At 36.0% G+C, this 27,779-nt stretch overlaps 5 protein-coding genes across 8 annotated transcripts; 2 read left to right on the forward strand and 3 right to left on the reverse strand.

Annotated features, from left to right (window-relative positions):
• Nucleotides 1-147: 147 nt before the first annotated feature.
• Nucleotides 148-2,126, reverse strand: LOC117627874. Its single transcript, XM_034360146.1, has 3 exons — nt 1,857-2,126; nt 1,317-1,432; nt 148-952 (listed from the first exon to the last, which is right to left on the reverse strand). The coding sequence occupies exons 1-3, from the start codon at nt 1,968-1,970 to the stop codon at nt 472-474; spliced, it is 711 nt and encodes a 236-aa protein (XP_034216037.1). The 5' UTR covers nt 1,971-2,126; the 3' UTR covers nt 148-471.
• Nucleotides 2,127-2,626: 500 nt separating this feature from the next.
• On the reverse strand, nt 2,627-8,765 carry LOC117628487 (YTH domain-containing protein 1). 2 transcript variants are annotated; one of them, XM_034360960.1, is made up of 9 exons: nt 8,601-8,765; nt 6,485-6,590; nt 5,608-5,837; nt 5,275-5,526; nt 5,097-5,170; nt 4,680-5,010; nt 3,936-3,992; nt 3,262-3,311; nt 2,627-3,168 (listed from the first exon to the last, which is right to left on the reverse strand). In XM_034360960.1, exons 2-9 carry the CDS (start codon nt 6,573-6,575, stop codon nt 3,090-3,092), a joined length of 1,164 nt encoding a protein of 387 aa, XP_034216851.1. In that variant the 5' UTR covers nt 6,576-6,590; nt 8,601-8,765; the 3' UTR covers nt 2,627-3,089. The 2 variants fall into 2 exon arrangements, with proteins under 2 accessions (XP_034216851.1, XP_034216850.1); XM_034360959.1 differs by having other exon boundaries at nt 6,485-6,587; nt 8,601-8,764.
• Nucleotides 8,766-15,770: 7,005 nt separating this feature from the next.
• Nucleotides 15,771-17,524, forward strand: LOC117628844 (transcription factor bHLH36-like). The gene is made up of 3 exons (XM_034361380.1): nt 15,771-16,121; nt 16,604-16,960; nt 17,307-17,524. The coding sequence occupies exons 1-3, from the start codon at nt 15,771-15,773 to the stop codon at nt 17,367-17,369; spliced, it is 771 nt and encodes a 256-aa protein (XP_034217271.1). The 3' UTR covers nt 17,370-17,524.
• Nucleotides 17,525-19,540: 2,016 nt separating this feature from the next.
• On the forward strand, nt 19,541-23,248 carry LOC117626911 (DNA repair protein XRCC3 homolog). 3 transcript variants are annotated; one of them, XM_034358711.1, is made up of 3 exons: nt 19,541-19,745; nt 20,926-22,338; nt 22,752-23,248. In XM_034358711.1, the coding sequence occupies exon 2, from the start codon at nt 21,108-21,110 to the stop codon at nt 21,996-21,998; it is 891 nt and encodes a 296-aa protein (XP_034214602.1). In that variant the 5' UTR covers nt 19,541-19,745; nt 20,926-21,107; the 3' UTR covers nt 21,999-22,338; nt 22,752-23,248. The 3 variants fall into 3 exon arrangements, with proteins under 3 accessions (XP_034214602.1, XP_034214600.1, XP_034214601.1); XM_034358709.1 differs by having other exon boundaries at nt 22,844-23,248; XM_034358710.1 differs by having other exon boundaries at nt 20,935-22,338; nt 22,844-23,248.
• Nucleotides 23,249-24,520: 1,272 nt separating this feature from the next.
• Nucleotides 24,521-26,351, reverse strand: LOC117626968 (leucoanthocyanidin dioxygenase). The gene is made up of 2 exons (XM_034358819.1): nt 25,578-26,351; nt 24,521-25,359 (listed from the first exon to the last, which is right to left on the reverse strand). Exons 1-2 carry the CDS (start codon nt 26,084-26,086, stop codon nt 24,795-24,797), a joined length of 1,074 nt encoding a protein of 357 aa, XP_034214710.1. The 5' UTR covers nt 26,087-26,351; the 3' UTR covers nt 24,521-24,794.
• Nucleotides 26,352-27,779: the final 1,428 nt, after the last annotated feature.

Below are 27,779 nucleotides of genomic sequence, written 5' to 3' on the forward strand. Positions count from 1 at the left end.
AGTTTTATTTTTAATTCAGTAACGAAAACTACTGATAGAAATCTAATTACTTAACTTATACTGGGATGACCTTATAATTTTCTCACTCAGATGTTGCACACCTTCAGTAAAGAATTAGATGTGGAGAAAAGAAACCTTGCTCAAGAATGATAAAATGTTGCAAATGCTGTCAAGCTTCTTTGCTCATGACCTACCAAACCTACATACAGATTTCATGTTTTGCTCACACATCAGGGCATCAGGTTTAAGGAAGCTAGTCATTTTACATACACTGCATGGCCAGGAGCCAGATGCCCTCATGCAACAAAATGTCAATAGTATGAATCATCTCACATTCTATTCAAGGAAATTGCATAGAAACTTTCCCATCACAAGAACTCAATGCAAGCTTCCTCAGGTAGTTACCATAGAAGCATACTTGACTGCATTGTCTCTGAAATTTTATGGCTACATAATAACCGTGAAAACTCATCAACCAAAACCAGGAGGCACATCAGGATCCTCATCACCAGCATCACATGCCTGCTTGTGCTCCATGTCTGTAGAAAATCCAGGCGCAAGTCTGTTATCATCGGCATTCAGCTTATCGTGTAACTGGTGTGAACTTTCCTTTTGTTCTTCCATGGCTCCTTTTACATGACGCAGAGGTAGCTGTAACTCATCATTATTGTTTATCAGATGATTATGAGATAAAGAAAATCCCGGTGGTGCTTTTGGCTCATTGCCAGACAACGTATCATCAATTTCTTTGGCTGCAGCAACAACTAAACCGTTATTGTCAGCTTCCTTGTGAACTGGAACATCACGAGTGGAAGCTTCACCCTCAGCTTTCCCTTTTGGGTTAGTTAATTTATTGTAGACAGATTCAACAGTTTCTGTGATTTCACTTTTCATGCCATCACTTGATCTGATTATACCCCACAAACCATCAGATATGTGGCTCATTACTTCCCTAGCAATTGGAAGCACACCAAAAGAAAAAATTGTCATTATCGGATCTCACATGATTTTACCTTTGTATCCTATGACAACAACCAAATCGAAGAGGAATCAAATAAAAGTTTGTGACTATAGCATAGAAGCCTAGGAAGACAAAAATTACCATGTTATGATCATTAAACTGTGAAGAGTGATAGCAGAGACTTATCAAGTCAGAACAAAATTTCTTCTATTTAAAATTAGTAAACCATCTTCTAGTATTTAGACCCAAAAAAACCATATTCTAGTATTTCATCAAAGAGATACAGAACCACCACCACATAAACGTATACAGTAATTAGTCACATTAAAGTCATTCAGAGAAAGTGGTTACTTACCCAACCTCCTGATAAATGTCATCAGAAAGTTGTCTGGGTTTCATATTCTCGGCACCTTCACGATTAAGCGCTGCCGATTGCTTCACGATTGTAATAATATTTTCACGCAATTCATCCTGCAATCAATTGCCTTTGTTCAGAAACATCCACTCACAAATTTGGCTCAGAAACATAAAAGGAAAAAATTGCCGAACATTCATGCATGCTTTCAATCTACCCCAATCCAATCCTAAAGTCCAAATTGTGGCCAAATTTAAAATTAAATTACATAAAAAAAGGGAAACCCATTCACATTGTTTGGCTAAAAAACAATGTTCCCATAATACTTTATGAATCAGTAGAAAAGACTTGATTTTCATAGTGTGACAAAATTGAATATAATTCCAGCATTCTCACCAACACCCTAAGCTTTAGCAGTTATGCACTGGTTAATTTTTTATTTATTCAAAGTAACAGAAACAAATGGAGAAGCAAGCGAATTTCGTTACCCTAGGAAGGGGAAAAGAATCTAATAAGGGAAGAGAGAGAGATGGTGCGTACGTTGTGCTTGAGCTTTTGAATGATCTTGCGGCGGAGTCTGTCGAAGTCTCCGTCGTCCTTTAGCTTCGCTATCACCTCCTCTTTGCTAACCTGGGGAACGTACGAGCACTCCATCGGATTTTCGCTTTGCGTTTTCTGCTCCAGCTTCACTTCTTTACCGCCGCAGCCATAATAACTTTTTATATTCGCTATTTATTTTTCTTTTTCTATGACTGAATATGATTTTTCCTTGGGAAATTTAGCGTCCTTAATAAAATGTAGGAAATATGGAGAATTCTCCTTCCCCCCTAAGGAACGCTACATTCCTACTGATGGCAATTTGACATGTGTGTAGAAATTTTTCATTTTTTGTTTTTGACGAATTATTTTTGTACATACATTAAACCGTAATTCCAATTAAGAAGGCAACCAATATCCCTTCCTAATTCTACTTTTATGAAGATAAATTTTAATGGTTTGTTTTTTTTTTTTTAAGGACAAGCTTCGCATGTTTTGCCTTGTAACAAATGCTGATTATGATCAGTACTGGAACCTTTTGTTTCCATGCATGCCTGAATTGGATTCTACTTTGTATGAACCAGGCAACAAAATCAAAAGCTTACAACATACCCAAGCATCCCTAGTTCTCAAAGCCAGTCGCATCTTGCCTAAACTAAACATTTTTGCATAGAAGCAATATCTCCTGCTTCTCCATCTCCAAGACAGCTCCTTACATCATCGCCAAGGGCTGGAGTTACACGACAATTACATAATCAGAAAACAATGATCTCTGTCTAAAAAAGAAATTTCAGTAAACACTGATCATCAAGCTTCTGTGAATTAGTTCCACATACACACATCTAGGCTCTAACTTCATTTACATCCATATCAATCATTCATGCACCAGCATCTGAGCAAGTCGACAATTTACATTCGAACAAACTACGCTTCTGAGTCGGTGACCATATAAAAATGCACCACTGAATTCATAGCATTCATTTATCTAATCTAGGTCAACATGGAGGAGGAAGGGTAGGGGCCATGTTGCCAATTCAATGACTGTACAATTTAGTAACCAGCCCCAACACCAGTCACATTATGGAACATTAAACAACAGACATGTGTACAAGAACAGGACACAGCGGTTCACAGATAAAGAAATGACTTCACTGAATGATTGCCTGAAGGAAACGCAAAACTCCATCAGATGACAAAGCTATTATCCAAAAATGACCAAGGGAAGTCACAGCTGTGTTAGCATTGTGATTTCTTATGGGATGAATGGTGAGCCCTTTTCCTTGAGCAGCTGCGGTCAATTACATAGCTTGAGCTTCTGCAGAATGATTCATGAAGCGAATCAGCGAGCTACACACCAAGCTAATACTCAACTTTCGGTTCATCATTTAAGCAATAAAATTGTACTTACAAATCATCTTCCTGCATTTTACTTCTTGATGACTCATGTGGTCTCGAACCCTGTCAAATAGGGGTTACTTTAGAAGCATTTCTATCTAATTACAGAGACAATGTGCAGTCCAATCGGATAAAAGGACAGGACACTGAAGTCAAATTCTAGAGCAAAGGGGAATATTCTACAAGCACATGAATAATCTATCCCAATACTAATATTTTCGGCAAGAGCATTTCTACATAGAATAAAGCAAGAGACATTCCGATGAAGGATGCAATCAAAGATCCTGACAATCTTGATAACATAAGAGCATTCGAGACTCTCGCTGAATGGTATAAGTCCCTCTACAAGTGAGGTTAATTCCTATGATGAATTTTATGATCATCAGCCAGAATGTCCAACTGATAGGCCTCCAGTTATTTCCAGGTTTTATTAAACGTATAAAGAATATTAAATCCACTGAGGAAATTTGCACTTAAATACATAAACTTGAAAACAAAACAAAAAAGGGAAAAAAAAAAAAATACAAGTATGACTACGAGACTGCTTTTCAAAAACCAGAAATTACGAGCAAGGGACGCATCATTTGATCATAAAGAAGACAAGGCTTTAAAGTTATCATACTGTCACATATTTGGATATAAACCACATAGTAAAGTCAACTACATAATCTTAGATAGCATACTGACAGGCAGAGATAATTCCTTGCTACTTCTACATTGGGCCTCCAGGTATTCTTCATAAGACTGCAATAACAAGAAGTACAATTATCAGAGACAATATTCCAATAACATATGACAAGATCGTTCTCAACAGAACAGATTTACGATTTAAATTATTAAAATTAAGATGGAGATTTAACATGACAAATAAGATTAAATATCAAAAGTAAAATGAAGATATAACATTACAAATAAAGATTTTAAAAAATGAAAAATGTGAACTTTCCTTGGCAGAGCATTCAGAATGAAAGTCTTATGAATAAAGTGAGCAAAACTAGAGTACTCTAGTTAAGCTACAGTGAGCTAGTTCAGCTTCATTAACCCCCAGGCCCAATTCCCAATAATGTTTACACAACTTTAGAAAAGAGACTTTGGGAGAGAGGGAGGGAGGGAGGGAGTGAGACTAGAAAACATGGCTGGGAACTTCAACAATTTCAACAAGAGTAAATCAAAATAAACATTTTCCTTAATTTTTTTTCTTTTTTTGGTCTCAATGATTTAAAGCCCGTACCTTCTTAACATACTACAACAAGCAAGTCCTGAGTTCAGCTTTAAATTATTTTCAACGGGATATCACCATTTGCCTTTCGTGTCTCTAAGTTCACTAATTTGCAAGGGCGATTTCAAACAGTACTACAGGCCTAAAGTGAAGATATGGGGAAAAAAGAAGAGCAGTCCTGAAATAAAGATACAAAGATAGAAACATAATACCATTTCCAGAAAATCATCCTCAGTAAGAACACTTGCTAGACGGCTTTCTGCAGACAAACCCCAAACATCAAACCGAGATGACAAATCCCTGTCCACTCGTATATTAGAATGGTGTCCATTAATGCGAGAATGTTTTGCCCTTGTAACTTTTGATGCCACAGAGTTGACAGGCAAATTTGCTTCAGCCTGATGTTGGTAAAGCAAGGAGGGATAGTGCATGGGTGTCTGGGACCATGAGAGATGCATGGGGCCTACATTATACTCTTCCTCACCTAATGAACATGGAGGCTCTATACAAGGCCTTTTTGATGGAAAATCATCCATAGCAACACTGTTCCAAAATAAAATCATAACAAAAGGCTCATGAACTGGCTTAGAAATAAGTAAATTCATCTTTAAGCGTTCAGAAATTATTACCTATTCAGTCCATTCACATCATTTGTCCCATCAAGAAGCTCACAAAGAGCTTCTCCAACATCTGGAGATAACTCCTGAAAGAATACAGAACTTCCAAGTCATATTTTAAAACACTCTTCCAAGAAGAATAAAAAACAACAAAAAGAATCAGAAGACACTTAATATAATAACTAAAAACCTGGCAGTCTCTGCTAATTTTAACAGGTTTGTACTCGTTCAATGGATTCTTGAGATGAAGAGTCTTTTGGAAAGGCAGATCATTTAACCGCAGCCATTTGACCTTAAAACTGCGCCCCCATGGATTACTTCTACTACTTCCTTGACTCCATACATTGTCTCGCCTCCATCCAACAGAAGACATCATTTGTGCATACCCTTGGAAGGAACCACTCATGTTGACACTGAATATTAAAATTACTTTACCAGAATTCTGCAACACAACCATATGCTTCCCTATAAAGTATCTAGATTGGAAAAGAAAAGCATGATACTAAAACATAGACGATCTTACATGAAAGGCCTCTTCCAAAATTGGTTCATTCATGACTTGAGTAGCCCAAATTCCTTTCTCAATTGATAGTTGGATATTTTGATGATTCAAACTCTTAATGATGAAATATCTTGTATCATACAAAGTACCCTTTTTTCTTCCAGTTGTTTTTCCACCCTGATCATGACAATGCCCCCCTTCTTCTGACTTAGAAGGATTACCCTCCTCATTAACTTTGTGACTTGAACTCTCTGACAAGAAAATATCATATCATCCACTGATCAAAGCTTGAGATGAAAATTAGAAAATGTATTACAAAGTTTTGCATGATGCATATATGAACTGAAGATGATTAAATCAAGCAGCCAATATCTATCTATCTAACTGCTTCAAATGATATTATCTTGAAGAAGTAAAGGCAAAAGCATTTTTATATTAGTTAAAAACACTGATATTTGTAGACTGAAATTAATCTCCCAGAAATATATGTATTGTCAAAAATATATAAATGAAAGATATCAGTACATCTTTGGAAACCAAGTACAGCATGAAAAATCATCAACTGCACCTTCCAACTCCAAGCCCGCATAAACTGGAAATTTGTCGAATGCACATAACAATACAAGCTATATGATGATCCGAGAATGTATTACACAATGAAAAATGTAAAAACAGTGTAGATGCACAACATCATACTTTGTACATTCACCAAAGAACTTCTAAAGGAACACTTCCACAACAGAGATCTTAAACTTCAGTAGTATAAAACTGTTGCATTCAACACATCAATAATGTATATTTGCTTGCGAAACAGCTAATCTGTGTCAAACTAATAAAAGTATATCAAAATCAAAAGTGGCATGAAATTATAAAAAGAAAGAACTTCCATTATTGTTACCTGGATCATCTGAGTTTCCCATGTCTTGTTTCCATTCAGTAACAGATGAGTCAACTACAGATGCATTCTCTTTTGCAGTATCACAAGACATATCCCTATCAACCTACTACGTCATAAATGCAGGTGAAATGTAAGCATAAACTGAGAGACTATGCAGAACTATGGTAAGGTAGGAGAAACCAATCAAACAAAAACAAAAAAGAAAATATGGTCAAAAAAATTCAAAAAAATCTTTATGAAGGAAGCCAAATGAACTATGTCCATCTGTTTAAACAGAAACTATCATTTTTAGGGGATTCCCCTGCATTTTACCAAAATTCCATCAAGATTATTTTTCTTCATTATTGTGTTTTGGTCAAGGCTTTAACTCAAGATAAGGGTAGGTAAAGTTATCCTTTCTGTTCACCCAAAGAAAAAAAGTTATCCTTTCTTTTTCCTCAGAAAACATATCCAGACTTCCAATTAAAAAATAAAACATTACATGACAAGAACTACGGAAAAGCTCATGTATCCCAAAAAATATTTGCCAAGTGGAAAGTCCTTTCCACTTAAACAGGCATCAGAAAGTTTTTCAATACGAAAATTTTTCTGCGGAATTAATTCGCATGAAAACAAACAGAGTCTAATTCAAAAAGTATAATCCCCATTCCAGCTGAATACGCAAGAATGACTAAAGAGTACAAAAGCCGCATAGCATTACATACGAAGAAATATGGTAGAAGGGGATTCAATATGAAAAGAAACAAGCAGTCTGTTGTTGTCTTTACCATACATAAATAGTGAAGAGTTGAGACTAACAACCCATATAAATAAATAAATAAAAACTTTATTAGCACTTGCAAGTTGCAGCACTGATATCACAAAGGTGAAAACTCAAGCATAAGCTTTTTACAGTGCCCAAAATTAAGGTTATGACTCGTTAACTAGATGGTATGCTTACCTATCTGTTTATTATTTCTCATAATTTTAAAAAATAAATAAATTAAAAGATAAAAACTAACTGTCTGAAGTTTAAGTTCGTTCTAAGAACCTGCTAAAAAGCATTTCCTAATCCGCGATGACGTAGGATATGCACGAATTGAGTATTTAGGTAATTTAGCCAAGGCGAACACAATGATAAAACAGAAAGTAGATGGAAAACGATGTCTTGGCTTCACACCAAGGGGTTTTGGCTTCACACCAGGAAGTCCCCAATCTCTGGAAAATAAGCTTTACTCAATATCTCAAATCTAAACTCTCCATAATGAATTACATATAAGGGGTATTTATAATAATCTGAGGATTCGACTATCTTATAAGAAGCAAGCCCCACAACTTCATACTAAATAAAAGTTATTGTCATGCTGTGTACAGTGTAACAAATTTCTTTGCATGTAGATCACAATTTCAAAAATGACAAAGAGGGTAGTTCTCACCAAAAAAAAAATGTCAAATTTTCAATTAGAGAAGTTTCAACCAAAGTCACTATCCAACTCAAAATATAATCAGTGTATAGCGATAACTTTCCAGCATTGCTACTATACAAAATCTCTCTTAAACACCACTCTAGCTCATCAATTTTAGCAAATCCCATAGTTTATGTATCATTAACATCTAATGCTGAAAAGTGGCTATTGAACTAAAATCAAGTTCCTACTCATTTGAAAGTATAAAGCAGAGAGTCAACCTCTAGGACAACAACGTTTTCTTAAGAGCCTCAATCCAAGAAGCCAAGAGGCCATCAAAGCACTCTCTATGATTCATAACTCAACCTCAATCATTGCAGATATAACTAAGGGAAATTTTTTTATAAAATAAATAAATAAACAAATATTGGCTTCCATTACAACTTTTCTTGACCTCTTACACAAAATTTGCATAAAGATTGGAATAATCATTTCTTCATTTTACTTCCCACATTTGCTCTCAACAATCAATGAGAGCACACAAAGCAAGATTGACCCATTTAGTCATAAACTCACACAAAATTGTCCCAACCCAATTCAACACCTCAAAGAATTGAAATTCCCTCCAATGCAAAACACACACACACACACAAAAAAAAGCACAAGCTAATATCAAAACCCATTTAAGCAGAACAACATGTTAAGAAGAACAGAAACAGAAACATTCTTACCTTTTTAGAGAGAGAAGACAAAGAAGTTGAAGAGAGACGAAGTCAAAGAGTACGAGGAGTATGTGTTGTGTAGTGTGTAACGTTGTCTGTGTAATCTTCCTCCAAAGCCCTAGTTTTCGAAAAGTACTTGGTAGTTGTAAAGCAACAGCTTACGGCTCCTGAACTCACTTGTGCTAGCGTTACAGGCCGGTGAGGGAGACCGCAGATCAAATGGGTCACTTCCGCCACGTGTCCTCATTTGAGATTTTTGGTAGAAGTCAAATGGATATTTTCATTTACAATTTTTATTTTCTTTTTGTCCCTTTGTCATTGGGCCGGCCCAGCCCAAACTTTTTGGATTCAGGCCAGCCCTTGATGGGCTTTTTTATTTTTCAGACGGGCTTTCCAAGTCGGGTCGAGCCAGGCTACCCATGGGCCAAGTATGCCCGCTCATTGCGTTATTTCCATTTAAGTAAATGTCTTGTATTTTTACTTTAATTTATTTTTACATTACTTCATTTACTTATGTTTACAATGTAAATAAGAAAGTATCCATCATTTGGATTCAATTAAAAATACTAGAAAACCAAATACCCAACAAATTAAAATATGAAAATTCAATTTTAGTACAGTTTATACCAATATTGATACCTCAATAAGTCAATGTATATTTTATAAGCTTATTTGTTCAAATACCCTATGTGGTTTACAAAGTGTCTCATATTGCCCACTGACTTTTGTAAGGGCTCAAATTACTTCCTAAACTTCCATTTCGTTACTAAGGTTGCCCTATGCTGTGAATTTTCAACGAAAAATCGTTAACTCAGCTGATGTGGCAAGGGTACTCAAGTAATTTCATACAAATGACAACAATTGATATGAAATTGGCATCCAACGTGGCTATTGATGGGACCCATGAAAGAGTATGTTACAATAGAGGAAATAAAAAATCAAAACTTTCCGGAAGTTCAGAAATTTTCTCAGCACCCAAACAAAGCTTAAAAGCATCTAAGCAAAAAATAATCATATCTTAGATCAACCTCCATACACCCATCTCCCTCCCAGAAATTCTGAAAATCTTGGCTACATAGATTTGGGCCACTACGATTTCTCGTTATTCGAGTCGAATGACGACGAAGGCGACGAGTCACGTCGCATTAGCTGCAAGTTGCGTTTGTAGGTTGCGGTGGTGTAGTCTTGACGAAGACGGTGGCGTGGCCTTAACAAAGATTGTAACATGGCCTTGATGAAGATGGTGTCATGGCACTGGCAATGAAGACAACAAATCTGGAGTTTCAGGCTCTTCGAATTTTGGGGGAGAGAGTAGCAGTTAGGCTCCGCGCCCTCCTTTGGCGAACCCGGTCACCAATCTCATCCCAATGTCAACCCCGGCATTCATTGTAGGTGCTTTGCAAGTGACAGTGGTGGTGGTGATGGTGCGGCTTGGTTAATTGAAGAAGGTGAGGGCTAGGTTTTTCGATGGGGCTGGGTGTTAAGGGATGGTGGAGGGGATATCGAATTGGGTCGGGAAGAATAGAGAGAGTGAAAGATGAAGATAGATGGAGAGAGGAAAAATATTTTTAATTGTAAAATTATATTTTTGAAATAAAAATATTTTCAATTGTTGTCACTTGTAAAAAATTACTCAAGTACCCCTGCCACATCAACTGAGCTAACGATTTTTCTTTGAAAATTCACTGCATGGGGCAACCATAGTAACAGAATGGAAGTTCAGGGAGTGATTTGAGCCATTACAAAAGTCAGAAGGCAATCTGAGACATTTTGTAAACCACAAGGGGTATTCGAACAAATAAGCCTATTTTATACTAAAATTTCATAAAATTGTGTTTGATTATTATGTAAGGAATATAAACCGCCAAAAATATCATTGAAAACGTATTTCGAAAGTCCATTTTTCATATTAAGTCAAATTTTGAGTAATACAAAAACATTAGTAAATGGAGTAATATAAAATTAAATTAAAGTAAAAAGACAAGACATTTACTTAAATGTTTGGGATGGAAATAAGGCATCAACGGGTGGGTCTAGTCGGGCTGGGCTGGGCCGAAAGTTTCAAATTCTAACCTCAATCTCTACCCAACCTTAGAATGGACCGGGCCGAGTAGACCTAACCATCAGACTTTGGCCCATCAGATCTCGAGCTACCTACTTTGGCCCACAAATCATGGACCAAATGATGATCCCTAATTACACTAGACCTCATGAGATAATACATACCGGATTAACGACACTTGTTTGAAACTTTAAGAAATAAGAATTCTATTTGCACCAAATTCATATCTAAGGGCCTTAGAATTCTTGCATATCTGTGTGGACAGTGGACAACCATAAAAATAATTATGGGTCATTGGCTTTAGTCCAAATTACAGGCTCATATGTCAAAATTGGAAAATCGAATCTAAGACTTCGGGTGCAGAGATAAAAGATGGACGAGTTCATGTAAGGGGCTAAGACTTCGGGACGAGTTCATGATTGTTCCAAATTACATGAACTCGTCTATCTTTTAGAACAATCATAAGCCTGTAAGGTTATGTATGTTTTTGGACATTATTTTAATATAGGTAGATTTGTGAATTTCATTTAGCCACAAGATATAAGTTACATTGTCTTTCTAATCTCATTTTTTGAGAGTTTTTCATCTCTCCTTTGTGAGAGTTTTTCATCTCTCATTTGTGAGAGCTTTTCATCTCTCATTTGTGAGAGTTTTATTTGTATTGTTATGGCTTGGGTTTTCCAAGCTTTATCTCTTTTTTATTATTCTAAGTTTGTAATCTTAGTTGGGATGTCTATGCCAGAGTTTTTTCGATCCTGCCTGATCATTAGTGGAGACACACCATATTGTCTTAATTTTGATATTAGACCGCTCCGTTATTGTAATGACCCTTTTGTGGCTAGTAGCGTTTTTGGCTGAATTATGAATGCAATCATAGAATTTCTTAACCAAAAAAAAATAATAAAAAAAAAATCTCCTTCTATGGTCATGATTATCTTTAATCAATTATTTACTAAAGATAATGTATATACTTCAAATATAGACCCATAACATGGTTTTTCCTAATCGGTATCTTTTTTCTTGGGTTAAATAAGTTTCTGGTCATTGGGTTTTGCACGAAAATTCAATTTAGTGACTGAGAAAAATTTTTAGCAAAAATTAATCATTGTATTTCTCAAAATATATTGGGTTGAAATCGGAATTGTGAGGTATAAGGTCACCATAATATATTGGGTTGAAATCTTGGGCTATATTGAAGCCTGAATCGATTTAGTGAGAACCATATTGTGACTTCAAATGGTAAAGAGACGTAATCAAGGTGATAGAGCACCAAAATATATTGGTAGGTTGTTGATTTCATTTTAATTTGGTTTGGCTTTTTTATTTTCTTCATACCTCACAATTTCGATTTCAACCCAAGATTTCCCTCAATTTGTTAAACCCCAATAGCACAATATACCCTAACTCGTTGAATTAAAGGAAGAAGACTGAAGGTGTTAAAAAAAAATTTTAAAAAAAAAACTACACTTAACTGAAACTAAAGGAATATCTATAAATTGTAAACTTAAGAAAACACGATGACCAATTTGGCTAAATTATTTTCTTAATGACCAAATTGAATTTTCATGTGAACCCACTGACCAAAAAAGTATTTAACCTCTGTTTCTTATTTTTCTTGATCAACAACTATCTTTATTATTTTTGGATTCTCCCATCATCTTTTCTGGAAATAAGCCCAATCTATATTATTCTGACAAGTACAATAAAAGAAATAATAAAAACAATGAATAATAATTATGTTTATATCTTCTTCAACGTGCTTCTCATATGGTCACATAAAGCTAGAAACCAAGCCGTCGTCGTTCATTATCTTTAATCAAAAGCACACGAACGTCCAACTCGCTAAAAGATTGCACGAATCTCATTTCATAATTTTAATTTTAAGAAGCAATCAACAAGAAGATTATCACAAATTTAAGATCAATAATATTAATAATAATATACTTATAAATTAAAAAGACATAGATGGTAAGCTAGGATGACCCGCCTCACATGACCTCTAAATTAAAAATACATACATAAACACACTTGATTAATTTAAATCTCATTGCTTCCTATATTTGGGCTAAAGGTGGGCACAATTTCATGTCAACTCAACTGAATTGTCTAACTCAATCATAGTAGGTTTGTTTGAATTGGGATGGCCTAGAAATGATTGGGTATTGGGTTCAAAAATTCTAAACCCCTATGTACGGGTTGGGTTACAGGTTGGAACAAAAACTTGAAAATATGCTTAATTTTAAATTAACCCAACCGAACCGACCAACCCAATCACAAAAAATTTGGGTTGGATTAAGTTCGCCTAATAATGAGTGGGCTTGAGTTTAAGAAATCATAAACAGTTATATATCAGATTGAGTTACAGGTTGGGACTAAAACCAACCTAACTCAACCCATGCCCACCCATAATTTGGGCAGTGCGAATGGGATAAGGAGATATTGCACAAGCAGGCTAAGCAGCCTAATTCCCACACTACCGAATGGTACTTCTCACCTACTGATCGTTTGGAAGGTTGTGGGAATATGAAACCGTATTGGTTGGTTAGGCTGAGACTCCCAATGGCCGAAATTAGCAAATGCTGATTTCTTCATGATTTTTGAGAAGTCAGTATACCCCTCACAAAATGTCCTTGATCCTTCGCATGCAAGTAGTCAGCCCACACCCAGCAACCATGACCTTGTTTTTCGCCCTCGTCACACTAACCACCACCTTCACCTCCACCTCTACCACCACCACCACTTACCACCACCCACCCTTACCACCACCACTCACCACCACCTTCACCTCTACCTCAATCACCACCACCACCACCGCCACCTCTACCAATACCACCACCACCCACCATCACCACCACCAACAATACTCCCTCCAACCATCACCACCACAACTGCCACCTCTACCAATACCACCACCACCCACCAACACCACCACCGCCACCTCCACCACCAACAATACTCCCTCCATCCACCACCACCACATGGTAAACACATAACATTTTTAACATCATGTTTTATATTAAATTTTACCAAACGATTTTGACACTGCTTTATACTAACATCACTTTAAAAATATTGTTTACTAAACATAAATTTGCTTTACTTTATTGCTAATTATTTTCAAAGCACATCAGAAGCAGCTTTTTAAAAAGTAACAGTAATCCCAAACTGGACATTAATAGTATTTCTCTTCTCAATATAGCTTCTATTTGATTATAAATAAGAAAAAGAGCTAGAGAGTTTCTTTTTTTTTCTTTAAAATTATTTTTTTATACTATAGAACCTGGCCAAATTAAAGTTCAGTCAAACAATCCAAACATATACTCCCTCCAACGGTGGGTGACCACAATCTTTTGGACCCCTAAACCACTGTGGTTCAAGAGATCGGGATTGTACTTGTAGAGTTCTGATCTCTTGAACTACAGAAATCCAAGAGATTTGTGATCACTCACCGTTGGATGTAAATTCAACAGTTCACTCACTCTTGCACTCTTTTTAAGAAACTTTTTTAAACCATTGGATTAATATCCAATTGTGAGTAAGCACAATCTCTTAAACCCGCGAAATTGTATACTTGTACAATTCCGATCTCTTGAACTACAGTAAACAAGCATTCTTAAATATCAACGGTCGCTACATATAAGTGTATGTCTGTCATTGCACGTTGCATAGACAGATTGTCCTGCTAAGTGGGAATGAAGCTGGATTCAAGATATATATGTCATATGCAGTATCCACACTTCTCTCAATGATTTGTACTCCAGGGGCCCACCTCCATGATCAACACCTAATCCTAAATCCTGCTCCCCACAAATTAATAAAAATAATATTAAATGTTTGAAGTAAAAAAGATGCATGGCGCATATATATATATATATATATATATATATATATTATTGTCTTTATGAATGGTGCCCTAACATAAACCTTCTACTAGCTTCCTTTGTGTTTTTTTTCCCTGCTTGGTAACTTATAATTTTACAAGTCAAGAATTAAAACTTAATTAATAATATAAATTCTCCGATCTTGACATTTTCTAAGATTTCTTCTTCATATACTGTTGGGGTTTCCTTATCAATCCATCACTCGTTTTTCGTAGGAAGATTCATTATTATACCTAATATAAGAGTCCAAAATATAAAAAATTTTATATGAAATGGACTTTAGAAACACACCCAAAACTCATTTACAACATAACAAAAAGACTTTTATCTTCTTTTAAATTACAAAACTGCCATTAATTTCTTAAAACAAACTCAACCCCAAAACCTCATAAAAAAGCCCAAAACACTCAATAGAGCATCAAAGTAATTTAATAATCAAAATGAAACTCAATAAGGCCATCTGTTATTTTTTGAATTTTTTTATTTATTTGTTTATAAAAATTAAATAGTGTAAGATTTATCTATATTATTAGTATTAAGATATTCAAATTTCAAATCCATTTGGTGAGCTGCGTCGTTCATCATTTACTATCCTGGACAGGTGTATAACAATCATATAATGATTTAGACCTCAGTAGGACCTTCAAATAAATTATTATTTCATTATTTTGTTTGGTTTTGCATATTTGTGCAATCACAAAATGATTAGAATTTGGGACCGAATAATATTAAGAAAATCATATTTATATACCACATTGTGTATTATTTTTTTAATAAAAATGGAGCCTGCACAAACAATCAGAGTCATATCCCTAATACATGATGTGGTTTATAAATGTGTTCTTTCTAATATTTTCCTTCGTGATGATACAGTATGAGACTCAATTCTATATGTAGCTAAGCTAGCCCATGTCCCTGTCAGCAAGTCAGCATTGCTGCATGTTAATTTAGTTAGGCATATATTTATTAGTCTCCAGATGTACAGTTTTCTTTTGACTAATAAATTAATAAGCTTCATAGCTCTGAAATGAGGTCACTTGCTATGTCACCATGCCAGTAATAAAATTCCCAGAAAAATCTTGAAACCCTAGGCCCCATCAAAGATCTCATTCCAAAAATGAACATATATCTTAATTATGTTTTCTTTTTTCCTTTTAATTATAATAGAGAGCGCTGGGAGGTCTGTATAAAGTCGATGAAATGCAAGTTGGAAAATAAAGATTCGGAGCTTTAAACATGGATTATATTCCTTCCAATACACTCCAATTTGACCAAGCTTTACAACAAGCTGATGAGCTGTTCCAAATCTCCTGCCTTCCCTACACAGAGCACACAACCCAAGAAAATCAAGCACTCCCACCGACTCCATCTCAAGATGGTCGTGATCTCACTTGCAGGCCAAAATCTGGCCAGAAGCGCAGGGCATCAATATCTTCATCCAATATCACTTTTGGTGAAATTGAAGATGAGCAAAACCCAAAAGGCAATAAGAAGATCATGCATAGAGATATTGAACGGCAAAGAAGACAAGAAATGGCCACCCTTTATGCATCTCTTCGATCACAACTTCCCCTTGAATATCTCAAGGTACAGTCCAATATAGCTAGCTAGTTAATTTTCTCAAATAATGTCAAATTTCGAGATTCATATACAACTGTTAATCAGCAGTGTGTACTGGATAATTCGAGCAATCAACGGTCTTGATACGAAATCTTGTAACATAACATGTCATCGTGACGGTTAAAGGCATTGGCAACATTTTTCGGTTGGAGACTTCACAAATTTCGTTTATACTTCCGCAGAACTGAGTTTGTGTTTATGATGACAATTGTTGGTAGGAGTCTAAGAACTATGTGGGTTTTTTTAGGTTTGAATTTTGGTTAAGTTGAAGTATAATGCTATCTCAAATTAGGGATTTTTTAGACCATAAGAATTATTTTGCTTTGTGTATATATATATATATATATATATATATATATATAGTATATACATATATGTTTTGGTTTATATATCAATCCTTCTGTTTAGTGTATTTGGTTTATACATTTTGTATTATTCTATGGCTTCAGGGAAGGAGGTCTATATCTGATCATGTTCATGAGACAGTGAATTACATAAAACATCTACAAAGCAATATCCAAGAGCTGCATAATAAGAGGGATGGGCTGAAAAGGTCGTGCGATACTTCATGCTCTTCCAGTACAAGTACTGCAGTAACAATAGAAAATTCCCTGAGTCCAATGAAGGAGTCTGTAGTATTGGTTAGAACTTGTAAAGTAGGGGTGGAGGTTGTGGTGAATACTCCCATGAAACAAGGGCTTGCTCTTTCAAGACTGCTCGAGATTCTGAAGGGAGAAGGACTTAGCACAATCAGCTGCTTCTCAGCACAAGTAAATGAAAAGTTGATTTATACGATTGAATCTCAGGTATTTATAATCAATCCCTTCACTTCAACTTCAATTAAGGATTTAATTTGCCACTTTTCTTTTCTTAGATGCTTAAATATCTTAACTGCAAGAGGGGATTTGTAGCTCAAGTGGTTAACACAGTTCTTCTGTTTTTGAGTTCCCCCCGTCCTCTATAATATCGCTTGTATAAAAAGTGCCTTACCTTTCAACCGTGACTAATGTTGACTAATGTTCCCTTAGTGCTACCAAACAAATACTTATATTGTCATATTGTAAATTTCTACTACCATTGCAAAACAAAGCAACAAGAGAATCCATCAATACCATCTAATTCCCTGCTCATATTTGATGTGTAAATACACAGGTGAGTGATGGGAAATGCATTGATATGTTTGAGCTCCAACAGAGATTGACAAAAAACTTATGATGATAAGCCAACTGACTTCAAATAAGGTGCTGGGAGAACTGATCTCCTTTGTAAAAGTTTGGTGTGATGTGTTTATATCCCCTGTAGATATTCGACCTTCCAGGCATACTTAATTGACGTGGCTTGGTATGGCTGAGAGTTTTGCAAAATCTGTATACATGCGAAATTTGTGTTTTATTGAGATATTTGCAATGCTCTTCCATTGCCAATTGGTTTTGAGATTGGAACCGCAACTTTCTTGATGGTGTCACTTTCTTTCCTTCATCTCCATGATCATAGAATCATGTTCTCTCCTATCACAAAGATATATATATATATATATATATAATTAGGTAACTTGTGCCGATCCATATATATAATTTCTCATTTGGGTAAGAATATCAATTGTGATATTTGTGTTCCATAAATAAGCATCAAATTACTAGAAATGAGCTCTGATCAGCTGTTATTTTGGTGAGCAAGTAAGTTCATCTTAATAACTTTTCATATATCATATGTATACTCTTTTTCGCCACATATTCCTTAGGTATAAACAATGAAATAATCACGAAGCTAATCAAATGGCAAAACGTTGTTCGATTTGGCTGATTTTTTGTGAGGGAGATATTTGAATAATGACCTAACAAATTACCGGTTTAGATTATGAAATGACATATAAAGTGAGTCCAAATAAGCGGTGTGCGCCGCATGAACTTACTAACCAGTTAGCGATTGAGCTAACTATTAGTGCTACTTGCGACACTTTGTCATTTCCAGGCAACACATCTGGTCTATATATTCAATGCTAATATTAATTTCATATGTTCTTGTGAATCCATTAGTACTAAGAATCAAAATAAATACTAAGTGATTAAATTTGTTGTTGGCAAGTCCTTATTTAGTTAGGATTTTGATTACTTACCCGTTTGTATAGTCCTACAACTTTTGCTTCGGATGTATGATTTAAAATATACTGTGTTCGTAAGTAACACGAAAAGCTAAACATAAACAGAAACTCACAATACGTATTCTTGAAAATACATTTGTCCTTTCTCCAGGCATTTCTTTAGACAAAGACCCCATTTCTTTTTTCCTCTTTTCCGGATGTTAATTATTTCTCATGTAGTGAATCAAACTCATGTGTTTGAATTGAAATTGAAATATTACTGATGCAAGTTCTTCCCTTCGTCTGAACCAGACAGGTTCATAAGCCATGCATACGTACTGAAGTTTCGTTATTCAATACCTAAAGTGAACAACTTCAATCGTATAATGCCCCCAATTTTTAATGGGGTAGTTTTAAGGGTTTTTTAATCATATAAATAGTTCAGATCTCTTTTGTTGAGTATTCCACAATGCAGAATGGAAAGTTTGCATTATTGCTTAAAAGATTATGACCAAAGGCAACATTTATAGTTGGTACCTATTTTCTTATCTTAATTATTTTGATATTTCTGAGACATAGCCGCGTGAGGCGTACCAATTGTGTTTATCTGGCCCACACCCCTTTATCAACTACAATCTTTATTTACCAAATATTTTATTTGACTAATAGGTAGTAGCTAACTAATTGAAAGGATCAACCCCTAACAAATCTTCAAATCGTGAATAGTACATTGTGTTTAATTTTGGTTCTTCATATTTGAACTAATCTCACTTATCATCCTCTTTTATGTTTAAAAAATTAGATTGCATCCATGTGGAATAGTTGGATCACCAATTAGGCATGAACCAACATGATCAATGCTAAATTCAAACTTCAACATCTTATGTTATCAAATAATTTTCAAAGGCAACATTCAACATATTGCGCACTAAATTCAGTACCTTATAGTCAAACTGTAAAAGCACTCAACATTTTTTTTTCCTCCCATAAAATATTTTATAATTTGAAATTAGTAAATGCTTATAACAATGACAAGTGTTTGATAATTTGGAGTTCGAACTTAGAACATATTTCACTGTATGTAAGAGAAATATCATTAATTCAAAAGTTCGTTATTATTAAGAGAAATCATTTTCTCCACCGTTGCCTTTAAATTTGAAATATACCCTTATCAGTTTTAACAATTTAATACTAAACTCAAAAATTGAAGATAACATCAATTACAATAATCTAATATTATTTATTTGATTATGGGCCAAAATAAATATATATTTTGCTCTGTTTACGAATATGGGTCGAACCATATCGATCCAGAAGCTCAAACTCTCAAGAAAGCTTCAGAACCTTGAAGCTAGCTACGAAGTTGATAAAAGCCCAACCCAAAATCCCCAGCTACTCTCAAATTAGACCTGGCGTCTGTGTTCAGCAAATTTGACTCCTCAAAACGGCAGAAGGCTCTGGGAGACTTTTCGAGCTCCAAACAATGGCGATAGCAGACGCTTTAGGCCAAGGTACATAATTTGTAATTGTCTTAATGATGCATATGTACAAATTTGAGTGTGTGCATTTATTTTTTGCTTGCGTATGTACGCGTTGTGGGGGTTTAGCTGTGTCTGGCTCTTTGGTTCATGAGAAAGCCAAACAAGGGGTTTAGGATGAACATTTCCCTTTTGGGGGTTTTTATATAAAATAAGAAAATGAAGTTACAGTAGGAAAATTTCTGCTTGAGGTGGTGTTATGTGTGAATGAAAGAAATGTTTGTTTATGTGTTCATATTCTAGGAAGTTAGAACTTAAATGAATAAATAAAAAATTACATGGAAATATATTATTAGAAATGCAAAAGTAAAAGTTTCCCAATCAAATATTCAACTTGCCAGTAGAGTGCAATTGCAGGTGATAAATGACCAAAATTAGTGATGAATCAAAAAGCAGAGTTTGAAAAATCAATGAACAGAAAGAATACTCCAGACCCAAAGATCTTTTTTGGGTCCAAAGTCCAGTCATAACTTTAATCTTATAATTAAATGTTACGAAAATGTGGAATGGCAAGTTAGGGTTGTAGTCTAAAGTCATAGAGTACTATTCTAATCACACCTTATTATTGATGTAATTACTTTGAACTCAAATCGTATGCCCCACCAGAATTCTTTGAGCCATTGATGGGTTTCTGCTTTGGCTTCTGGTTTCTGTGATGGCCTTAGTGTTTCCATTAAGAATGAATGATCTGTTTTTGTTTCCATTATGATTGAATTATCTGTTTTGGTATCTGTGATTGAATGATCGGTTTTTGCTTCCATTATGCAGTTTATGATTATTTCATATTGAATTTGGTGGTGATTGCTTGATAAGCTTGAAGGACTTGCTTCTCATATGCAGTTTATTATCTGTTTTATATACATGGAAGAAGGATAACTTTTCAATGTCAAATTGCTTATAGGACTTTTTATTGTAGATATTTGAGTTTACAAACAAACTGTGCATTCAATTTCCTGAAGGATTGTTGTATATTATTTGCAAATTGCATTCATCTCATTTTTGTCCTTTCTACAGCTTTTCCTTGTACTGAGTAGTGAATATTAGAGTAGGAGGACAGTGTTGGTTTTGAAAGATAACTGAATGAATGCATGGATTGGAGGGACGCAACCTTTTTGTATATCTAATTTCCATATGTATAATTTTGTTGTGCAAGAATTTGAAGATTGGGTTCAAATGTAAAGCTCATGATTGCGGAGAAGAACAAGTTTCAAGGAAAGGCATTGTCTGTGTCATACACAAAGACCGCCATTACTGCAATTAAGGAGAAGTTCAGTTCAGAGCAGTTGGAAAGGTTTAAGGGGACTTGTTTTGGTCATCTACTACTCATTCAAAAAAATGACACCACAAAACCTCCTGGTCCTTCCTCTTTCAACCCCTAAATTAAGCATCGGATGCCCAATACTAGACGGCTGCATGGGTGGCGGCATACCCTGCAACTCCATAACAGAATTGGTGGGGGAGAGTGGTTCTGGGAAAACGCAAGTTTGTCTCCAACTAACAATAAGAGCTCAGCTCCCACCCTCACATGGCGGACTAGGAGGGTCCTCCCTCTACATACACACAGAATTCAGCTTCCCAATTCGTCGACTGCAGCAACTAGCCAACCATTATCAGGCATCACACGCCAACTTGATAGGGTTGAACCCATTGGAAGACATATATGTTCATGCCATTCATGATGCACAACAAATGGTCCATGTGCTTCGAGACATAGAAGCATTTATGGGCATTGGTCACACCCGGTTACCTGTAAAGCTCATTGTCATTGATTCCATTGCTGCACTGTTTGGGTCACAATATGACAGAACACCCGCTGATTTGAAATGCCGGTCTGAAATGTTTTTCAAGATTTCTGGGAAATTGAAGGCTTTGGCAAATAAGTTTGGGGTGGCGGTGGTTCTGACCAACCAGGTGGTGGATGTCATTGGGCCAGCTGATGGAATAGATGGGGTGAGGTTGGGAAACTTGGAGTGCTTGCATACATCAGCCAGACGGGTTAGTCCAGCTTTGGGATTGGCTTGGGCACATTGCGTCAATTCAAGGGTGTTCTTGTCAAGGCATGAGGAATCTGTTGGGGTTAACAGTCCTTATGCACATTCAACAAGTATACCCAGTCAAACACAAAGGAGACTTAATGTTGTTTTTGCCCCACATTTGGCCCCTGCATCGTCTCAATTTGTAATAACAAAAGAAGGTGTAGTTGGAGTATCGACGGTAATTGGCTAATAATTGCATTGCGAGGACTTGTGTTGAGGATAAAATATATGGAAAATAATGAGCTGTTCCAAATCTCCTGCCTTCCCTACACAAAGTACACAACTCAAGAAAATTAAGCACTCCCACCGACTCCATCTCAAGATGGTCGTGATCCCACTTGCAGGCCAAAATCTGGGCGGAAGCGCAAGGCATCAATATCTTCATCCAATATCACTTTTGGTGAAATTGATGATGAAAACCCAAAGGGCAATAAGAAGATCATGCATAGAGATGTTGAACGTCAAAGAAGACAAGAAATGGCCACCTTTATGCATCTCTTCGATCACAACTCCTCCTCGAATATCTCAAGGTACGGTAGCTAGCTAGTTAATTTTCTCAAATAATATGTGTTAAATTTCGAGATATATATACAACTGTTAATCAGCACTTTGTACTGAATTCGGACATAATCCGACTAATCAACGGTCTTGATACACAATCTAGTAACATAACATGTCACCATGATGGTTAGAATCATTGGCAACAGTCTTCGACTTTAGTTAGGGATTTAATTTGCCACTTTTCTTTTCTTGGCTACTTAAATTAAATATCTTTACTGCAAGGGGGTTTGTAGCTCAAGTCGTTCACGCACTTTAGATCTTCTGTTTTTGAGTCCCCCTCCTTTATAATATCGCTTGTGTAAAAAGTATCTTATCTATCAACCATGGCTAAAGTTCTCTTAGAAGAGTACTTATGCTACCAGACAAATACTTATATTGTCAGATTGCAAATTTCGACTACCATTGCAAAGCAAAGCAGTCTGACAAGAGAACATTTCTCCATCATTACCTCATATTTGGTGTGTAAATACACAGGTGAGTGATGGGAGAAGCATTGATACGTCTGAGCTCCAACAGAGATAGACAAAAACTTATGATCAGCCAGCTGACTTCAAATAAGGTGCTGGGAGAACTGATATCCTTTGTAAAATTTTGGTGTGATGTGTTTATATCCCCGTAGATATTCGACCTTCCAGGCACTTAATGTGGCTGAAAGTTTTGCAAGAGCTGTTGAATATAACATGTCTCTGTATATATGCGAAGTTTGTGTTTTATTAAGATATTTGGGATGCTCCTCCATTGCCAATAAGTTTTGGGATTGGAAATCGTAACTTTCTTTCAGCTCCATGATCAAGCATACCATCATGTTCTCGTTATATCACAAGTATATTTAAGGTAACTTGCCCCATCCATATATATAATATCTTAATTGTTTGCTCATCATTTGTGCGCTTTAAATCGGTCGCTTAACGTTATGAGATGAGGAAAGCTTTGTTTTTTCTGGTTGTCCAGTTATAATTTGTGAAATTATATTCATCATTCAGCTCTTTCTTCCTTATTGTTACATATGCTAGCATATATGGTATTACAATACAAAAAACACTTATATAATAATTATAACGAAAAAAGTGCTCGAAGGGATATGCTAATGGATCGTTGAGGAAAGAATGAAAACAGTTTTCTGAGTTATGTAACAGATGTCTAAAAGAAAACTATCACTTGGGTTAATTTTGTTTAGCAATATTTATTACTGCGTATGATGTTTTGATGGAATATATTATTTCACGTCATATACTTTTGAGTAATTGTCCGTATATTATGAAAAGACGTGGAAAACTCCATGGTTGCTTATGATTACATATTGAACTTGGTTGCAGGTGGTAAATGACAAAAATTAGTAAGGTTAACCGTCAGTCAAAAAGCAGGGTTTGGTAACTGAATAAAGAGAGAGAATACTCCATCGACGCAAAGTAACTTTTTTGGAAAGTCCAGTCAAAACTTTAAATGTTATAATGATGTGGAATGGTAGGAGTATCTCCAATGTGAAATAAAAAACATCAAATTTGAATTTCACTTTATATAAATGCTTTGAACTCAAATCGTCTGTCCCGCCAGAATTTGGTTGAGACGATGCCATAGACTGGTGGTTTAATTCAAAAACCGCCCTTGTACGTAACTAGTTGAGTTGAGTTGATATTGGCCTTGAGTTTGACTACGTAAGTTGTGGATGGATTTCTGTCCCATTGTGGGTCAGCATCCGTACAGTCGCCAATACGCGTGAGCGACTGTCCTCAACTTTGCTCTTAAATTTTTATCGTACCTCAGTTCTCACAATATTATTCTTTTGGCCACATCAAGAACTAGTTAGAAACGTAGTATGTTTGTGTCATTATAATATGCCAGGGGATGTCTCTGAACAAATTTGTGTCCATTTATTTATTTATTATGAAAATTGTGTCAATTTTATTAGCTCACTTAATATCCAGTAAATTCGTTTAGAGTCCATTATGATAGATTTTATAATAAAGCTAAGGGTAAAATGTATTCGAAATAGAATTGAAACAGTGTATTGAAAATCTATGGGTAACTTTCGAAATTGTTCTCATTAGTTAAGAAAGAATGAAAAAAGACTTTTTAATCTTTCGAAAATATTAAAATGGATTGCATTATGGTTGCCTAGGTGCAATCTCATTTGTAAATTTTCCAGCTTAATAAACAATATGAAGCACTTATATATACCAAACTTGAAGATGCCAAGTTACATAAAATAAGAAAAATGAAACCACCCATATAATGAGATCTGGACTAGAAATAGCCATTAATCACAGGTATAAGGGAAATGAAATAAATATTATTCAACAAAGCAGGTAGACAGTAGCTAGAAGAGCAGATACATGGCAACCAAGATATATCATCCAAACTAAGCCATAAATGGCTTCATAAGTACGATAATTCCACAATAATATGATAACTAATATAAGCAGCTTCACTTGTTGAGCAGAGCTTCTTGACTCTTCTTGAACAACTTCTGCTGAATGTGCTCAGCAAAAGTTCTTGGTGGGAAGATTGGCGGCTCAGTCTCCGACACAGTTTCCGGGAGCGGCTTAAGGATGATCTTCTCCTTTGGTGGCTCACAGAAAACTGCCCATGAAATCCTCACCTTCTCCTTGTTCACCATTCCTCTGTGAAGAATGCTTTTGTACTTACCATTGCTCAAAATCTCAATGGTGTCCCCAATATGCATGACAATGGAATTTGGAACACACTTAGCAGTGACCCACTTGCCTTCATAGAAAAGCTGCAGGCCAGGAACCATGTTGTGGAGTATGAAGGTGAGTGCACTGACATCAGTGTGAGCTTCAACACCAAGTGCAAGCTCTGGCTGAGGGCAAAGTGGGTAGTAGTTGATTTTCATTTGCAAGAGAAGCTCCTCAAGCCCCCCAACTTCCTTCTCCAGCCTCCCTTCTTCCAATCCCAACCCAAGTGACAGCACGCGCAGTACCTTGGTTGCTAGCGCCCTCAGTTCCTTAGCATACTCGGCGGTAGCCTCACTGCAAAGGTATTAACTATCTATGTTAACAGAAATATTGAGCGTCTGAAAAAACAAAATTGTTGATAAGACAGAATATTGATATCTATGAAAAGAAAGTTATGTAAACAATTGATAATTCGTTAAAGAATGTTGTGTTATTTTCTAGGATATTTTCAAAATTTTCATTCAATTAAGCATGATAAGAAATTTTTTTTTTTTTTTCCCTTGAGTACTTACATGTAATCAGCAGGTGTTTGAGGCCAAATGGACAAGTCACGCTTGTCCTCAGGGTATACAAGGTGGAAGAAGTAGTCCTCCCACTCAAGCTGCCCAGAAGCATTGTTTGCAAGCTTGCTTCCATAGCCCTGAATTTTGCCAGAGGCCTGGTCATTGGCATACTTCTCCTTTTGCTCAATGGGAAGATCGAAAAAGGCCTTCCCGGCCTTTCTGACACGGTCCATGAGCTCATCGGAGATGCCATGGTTCACAAGGTGCATGACACCCCAGTCCACTGCTGCCTTCTTCAACTCCTCCCTGCATCTCTCTCTCACATTTTCGTTCTCAGAGTCTATCTCCTTCAAATCAATGGTGGGAACTTGAGGCCCATCAGTGCTCTTCTCCTGTTCGAAGATGTCACCGATGTTTATGAGCTCTTCCTTGGGTCTGATGTACTCCTTTGGGATTGTTGCAATTCCACTGCTGGACAAGGTCTCAACTCTTGAGTTCACTGAATCAGAGCTCACCATTTTGGCAGCCGGCTCTTTGTAAGCTCTGAACTCTTGGCTAGCTTTCTTTAATAGCTTTTTTACACTAAAAGTGCAAGCCTATACTCTTTTCTTATGGTGGATTGATGAAGCAATGGTTTAATGGTGTATTGGTAATGTCGCTTTTATAGTAGTGTAGCCAAATTAGTAGTTGGGGGGTGCTTATAGAGACATTTCAAGGGGAACTTCTTTCCAACTAGAGAGAGTGTGTGTGCGTGTTAGAGAGAGTGCGTGTTAGAGAGAGTGGAGAATGTGTTTGTGTTGATTTTGTGTGATGTTGGTTCTGTTGTCCATGTGACCTTCTCACTCACCGGACTTCTCATACAAGGAAGGTTTGACTGGAGGGTGAGCATGCATGGGATTTAAGCTACAACCCTACCCGTCCTTTCAGAGTTTCAAACAGTGCCAGCTACAAGACTTGTGTTCTTCATTTTTCATTTTCATATGTGCCTAACTATAGCCCTTTAAATGCCTTGTGCTAGAAACTAATTTGTTTTATGTTTTTGGTCTAAAAATTAATAATTAATCACACATTTGGCTACCCTAAACAAAGAGGCCCCTAAGCATGGTAGATAGATTAAGGGCACATGTTTATTAGTTGCATTCCAATTACTAACTCAGTTTCTGGAAGTTGTGTTGGAACCACTTCCAATTATACCTTATTTCACTGGACTAATAATCCAAACTTTGTGTTTTATTTTCTGTAGAGATGATATCGGGGATGGGAGAATCGAGTACACGATCAATCTCAGGTGTAAATACTTTTATACATTTGAGCGACAAGTATTTTACTAATATTTCAAACTTTTGAGCCTAGGTTACCCGAATAATTTATTTGCCTTCCACATTCTTCGTATTCAATAAAAAAAAAGGGCAAAAGTTAAACTCTTGTCATAAGCGTTTATTTTTATTGCCACTAGAGGTATAAGTCCGTACAATAACGTTGTGATCTCGTATTATATTGCTTCTTTGACTTTTCCATGTTTAATGTATTCAATTTTAAACAGTTATAAGTAGGTTCTGGTTTTTTGAGAAAAGCAATAGAATATGAATAGCTAGAAAGTCCCTTTCTCATCCACAATGGGCCTGAATTGGTGCCGCAAATCAGCGGGAGGTTGAGGTTCCACCACCGCATATCGCTTGTGTCGTTGAGCACGTTTTACCTACCAGTAAGCAAACAGGGCTCAACAAGACCAAACAGAGAAAACATCGCACCTCTCTTTCTTTGACAACTGAAATAAAGCGGAAGACTCAGAAGAAGTCTCTTGAAGACGGTTGGTTGATTTGGTACCTCGCGTGTGTCAACTACGCAACTTTCACTCAGTCTACCTGCCTATATCTTTGTTACTTTCCTCCAAATCTTTTCCACTTCACTTTTTTGCCTTTTGTCTTTCTTGCAAATCATAATTGTCTCATTGTCTTCAAAATATCATTAAACTATACTCTTCCAAGTCCACTCAAACTAAAATTAATCTAATTAATAATTTGGGTCGATGATGTAGCAATAATATATCATATTAGACTGTACGGTGTGCATCAAACAAAACTAGGTACTGTTGATAGGTTACTAGGGCGAAATCTATGGGTAACTCCATTGTTTATGTTATTATGATTCGATCCCTTGCTCCCAAAGACGGTTGATGTGACTATATATGAAGCATTTTTTAAAATTTTA

This window comes from Prunus dulcis, chromosome 5, assembly GCF_902201215.1.
Source record: "Prunus dulcis chromosome 5, ALMONDv2, whole genome shotgun sequence".
In the NCBI taxonomy this organism is placed as follows: Eukaryota; Viridiplantae; Streptophyta; class Magnoliopsida; order Rosales; family Rosaceae; genus Prunus; species Prunus dulcis.

Excerpts from the sequence above, each read along its gene's own strand:
- LOC117627874 (XM_034360146.1), bottom strand. The coding sequence starts at position 1,970 with ATGGAGTGCTCGTACGTTCCCCAGGTTAGCAAAGAGGAGGTGATAGCG. Across the intron at positions 1,433-1,856 it reads TTCAAAAGCTCAAGCACAAC|GATGAATTGCGTGAAAATAT; the intron begins GTACGCACCATC and ends AATTGATTGCAG. Across the intron at positions 953-1,316 it reads GACATTTATCAGGAGGTTGG|GGAAGTAATGAGCCACATAT; the intron begins GTAAGTAACCAC and ends TCCAATTGCTAG.
- LOC117628487 (XM_034360960.1), bottom strand. The coding sequence starts at position 6,575 with ATGTCTTGTGATACTGCAAAAGAGAATGCATCTGTAGTTGACTCATCT. Across the intron at positions 5,838-6,484 it reads GGGAAACTCAGATGATCCAG|AGAGTTCAAGTCACAAAGTT; the intron begins GTAACAATAATG and ends TTTTCTTGTCAG. Across the intron at positions 3,993-4,679 it reads AGGATGATTTTCTGGAAATG|TCTTATGAAGAATACCTGGA; the intron begins GTATTATGTTTC and ends TTGTTATTGCAG.
- LOC117628844 (XM_034361380.1), top strand. The coding sequence starts at position 15,771 with ATGGATTATATTCCTTCCAATACACTCCAATTTGACCAAGCTTTACAA. Across the intron at positions 16,122-16,603 it reads TTCCCCTTGAATATCTCAAG|GGAAGGAGGTCTATATCTGA; the intron begins GTACAGTCCAAT and ends CTATGGCTTCAG. Across the intron at positions 16,961-17,306 it reads TTTATACGATTGAATCTCAG|GTGAGTGATGGGAAATGCAT; the intron begins GTATTTATAATC and ends GTAAATACACAG.
- LOC117626911 (XM_034358711.1), top strand. The coding sequence starts at position 21,108 with ATGACACCACAAAACCTCCTGGTCCTTCCTCTTTCAACCCCTAAATTA.
- LOC117626968 (XM_034358819.1), bottom strand. The coding sequence starts at position 26,086 with ATGGTGAGCTCTGATTCAGTGAACTCAAGAGTTGAGACCTTGTCCAGC. Across the intron at positions 25,360-25,577 it reads CAAACACCTGCTGATTACAT|TGAGGCTACCGCCGAGTATG; the intron begins GTAAGTACTCAA and ends ATACCTTTGCAG.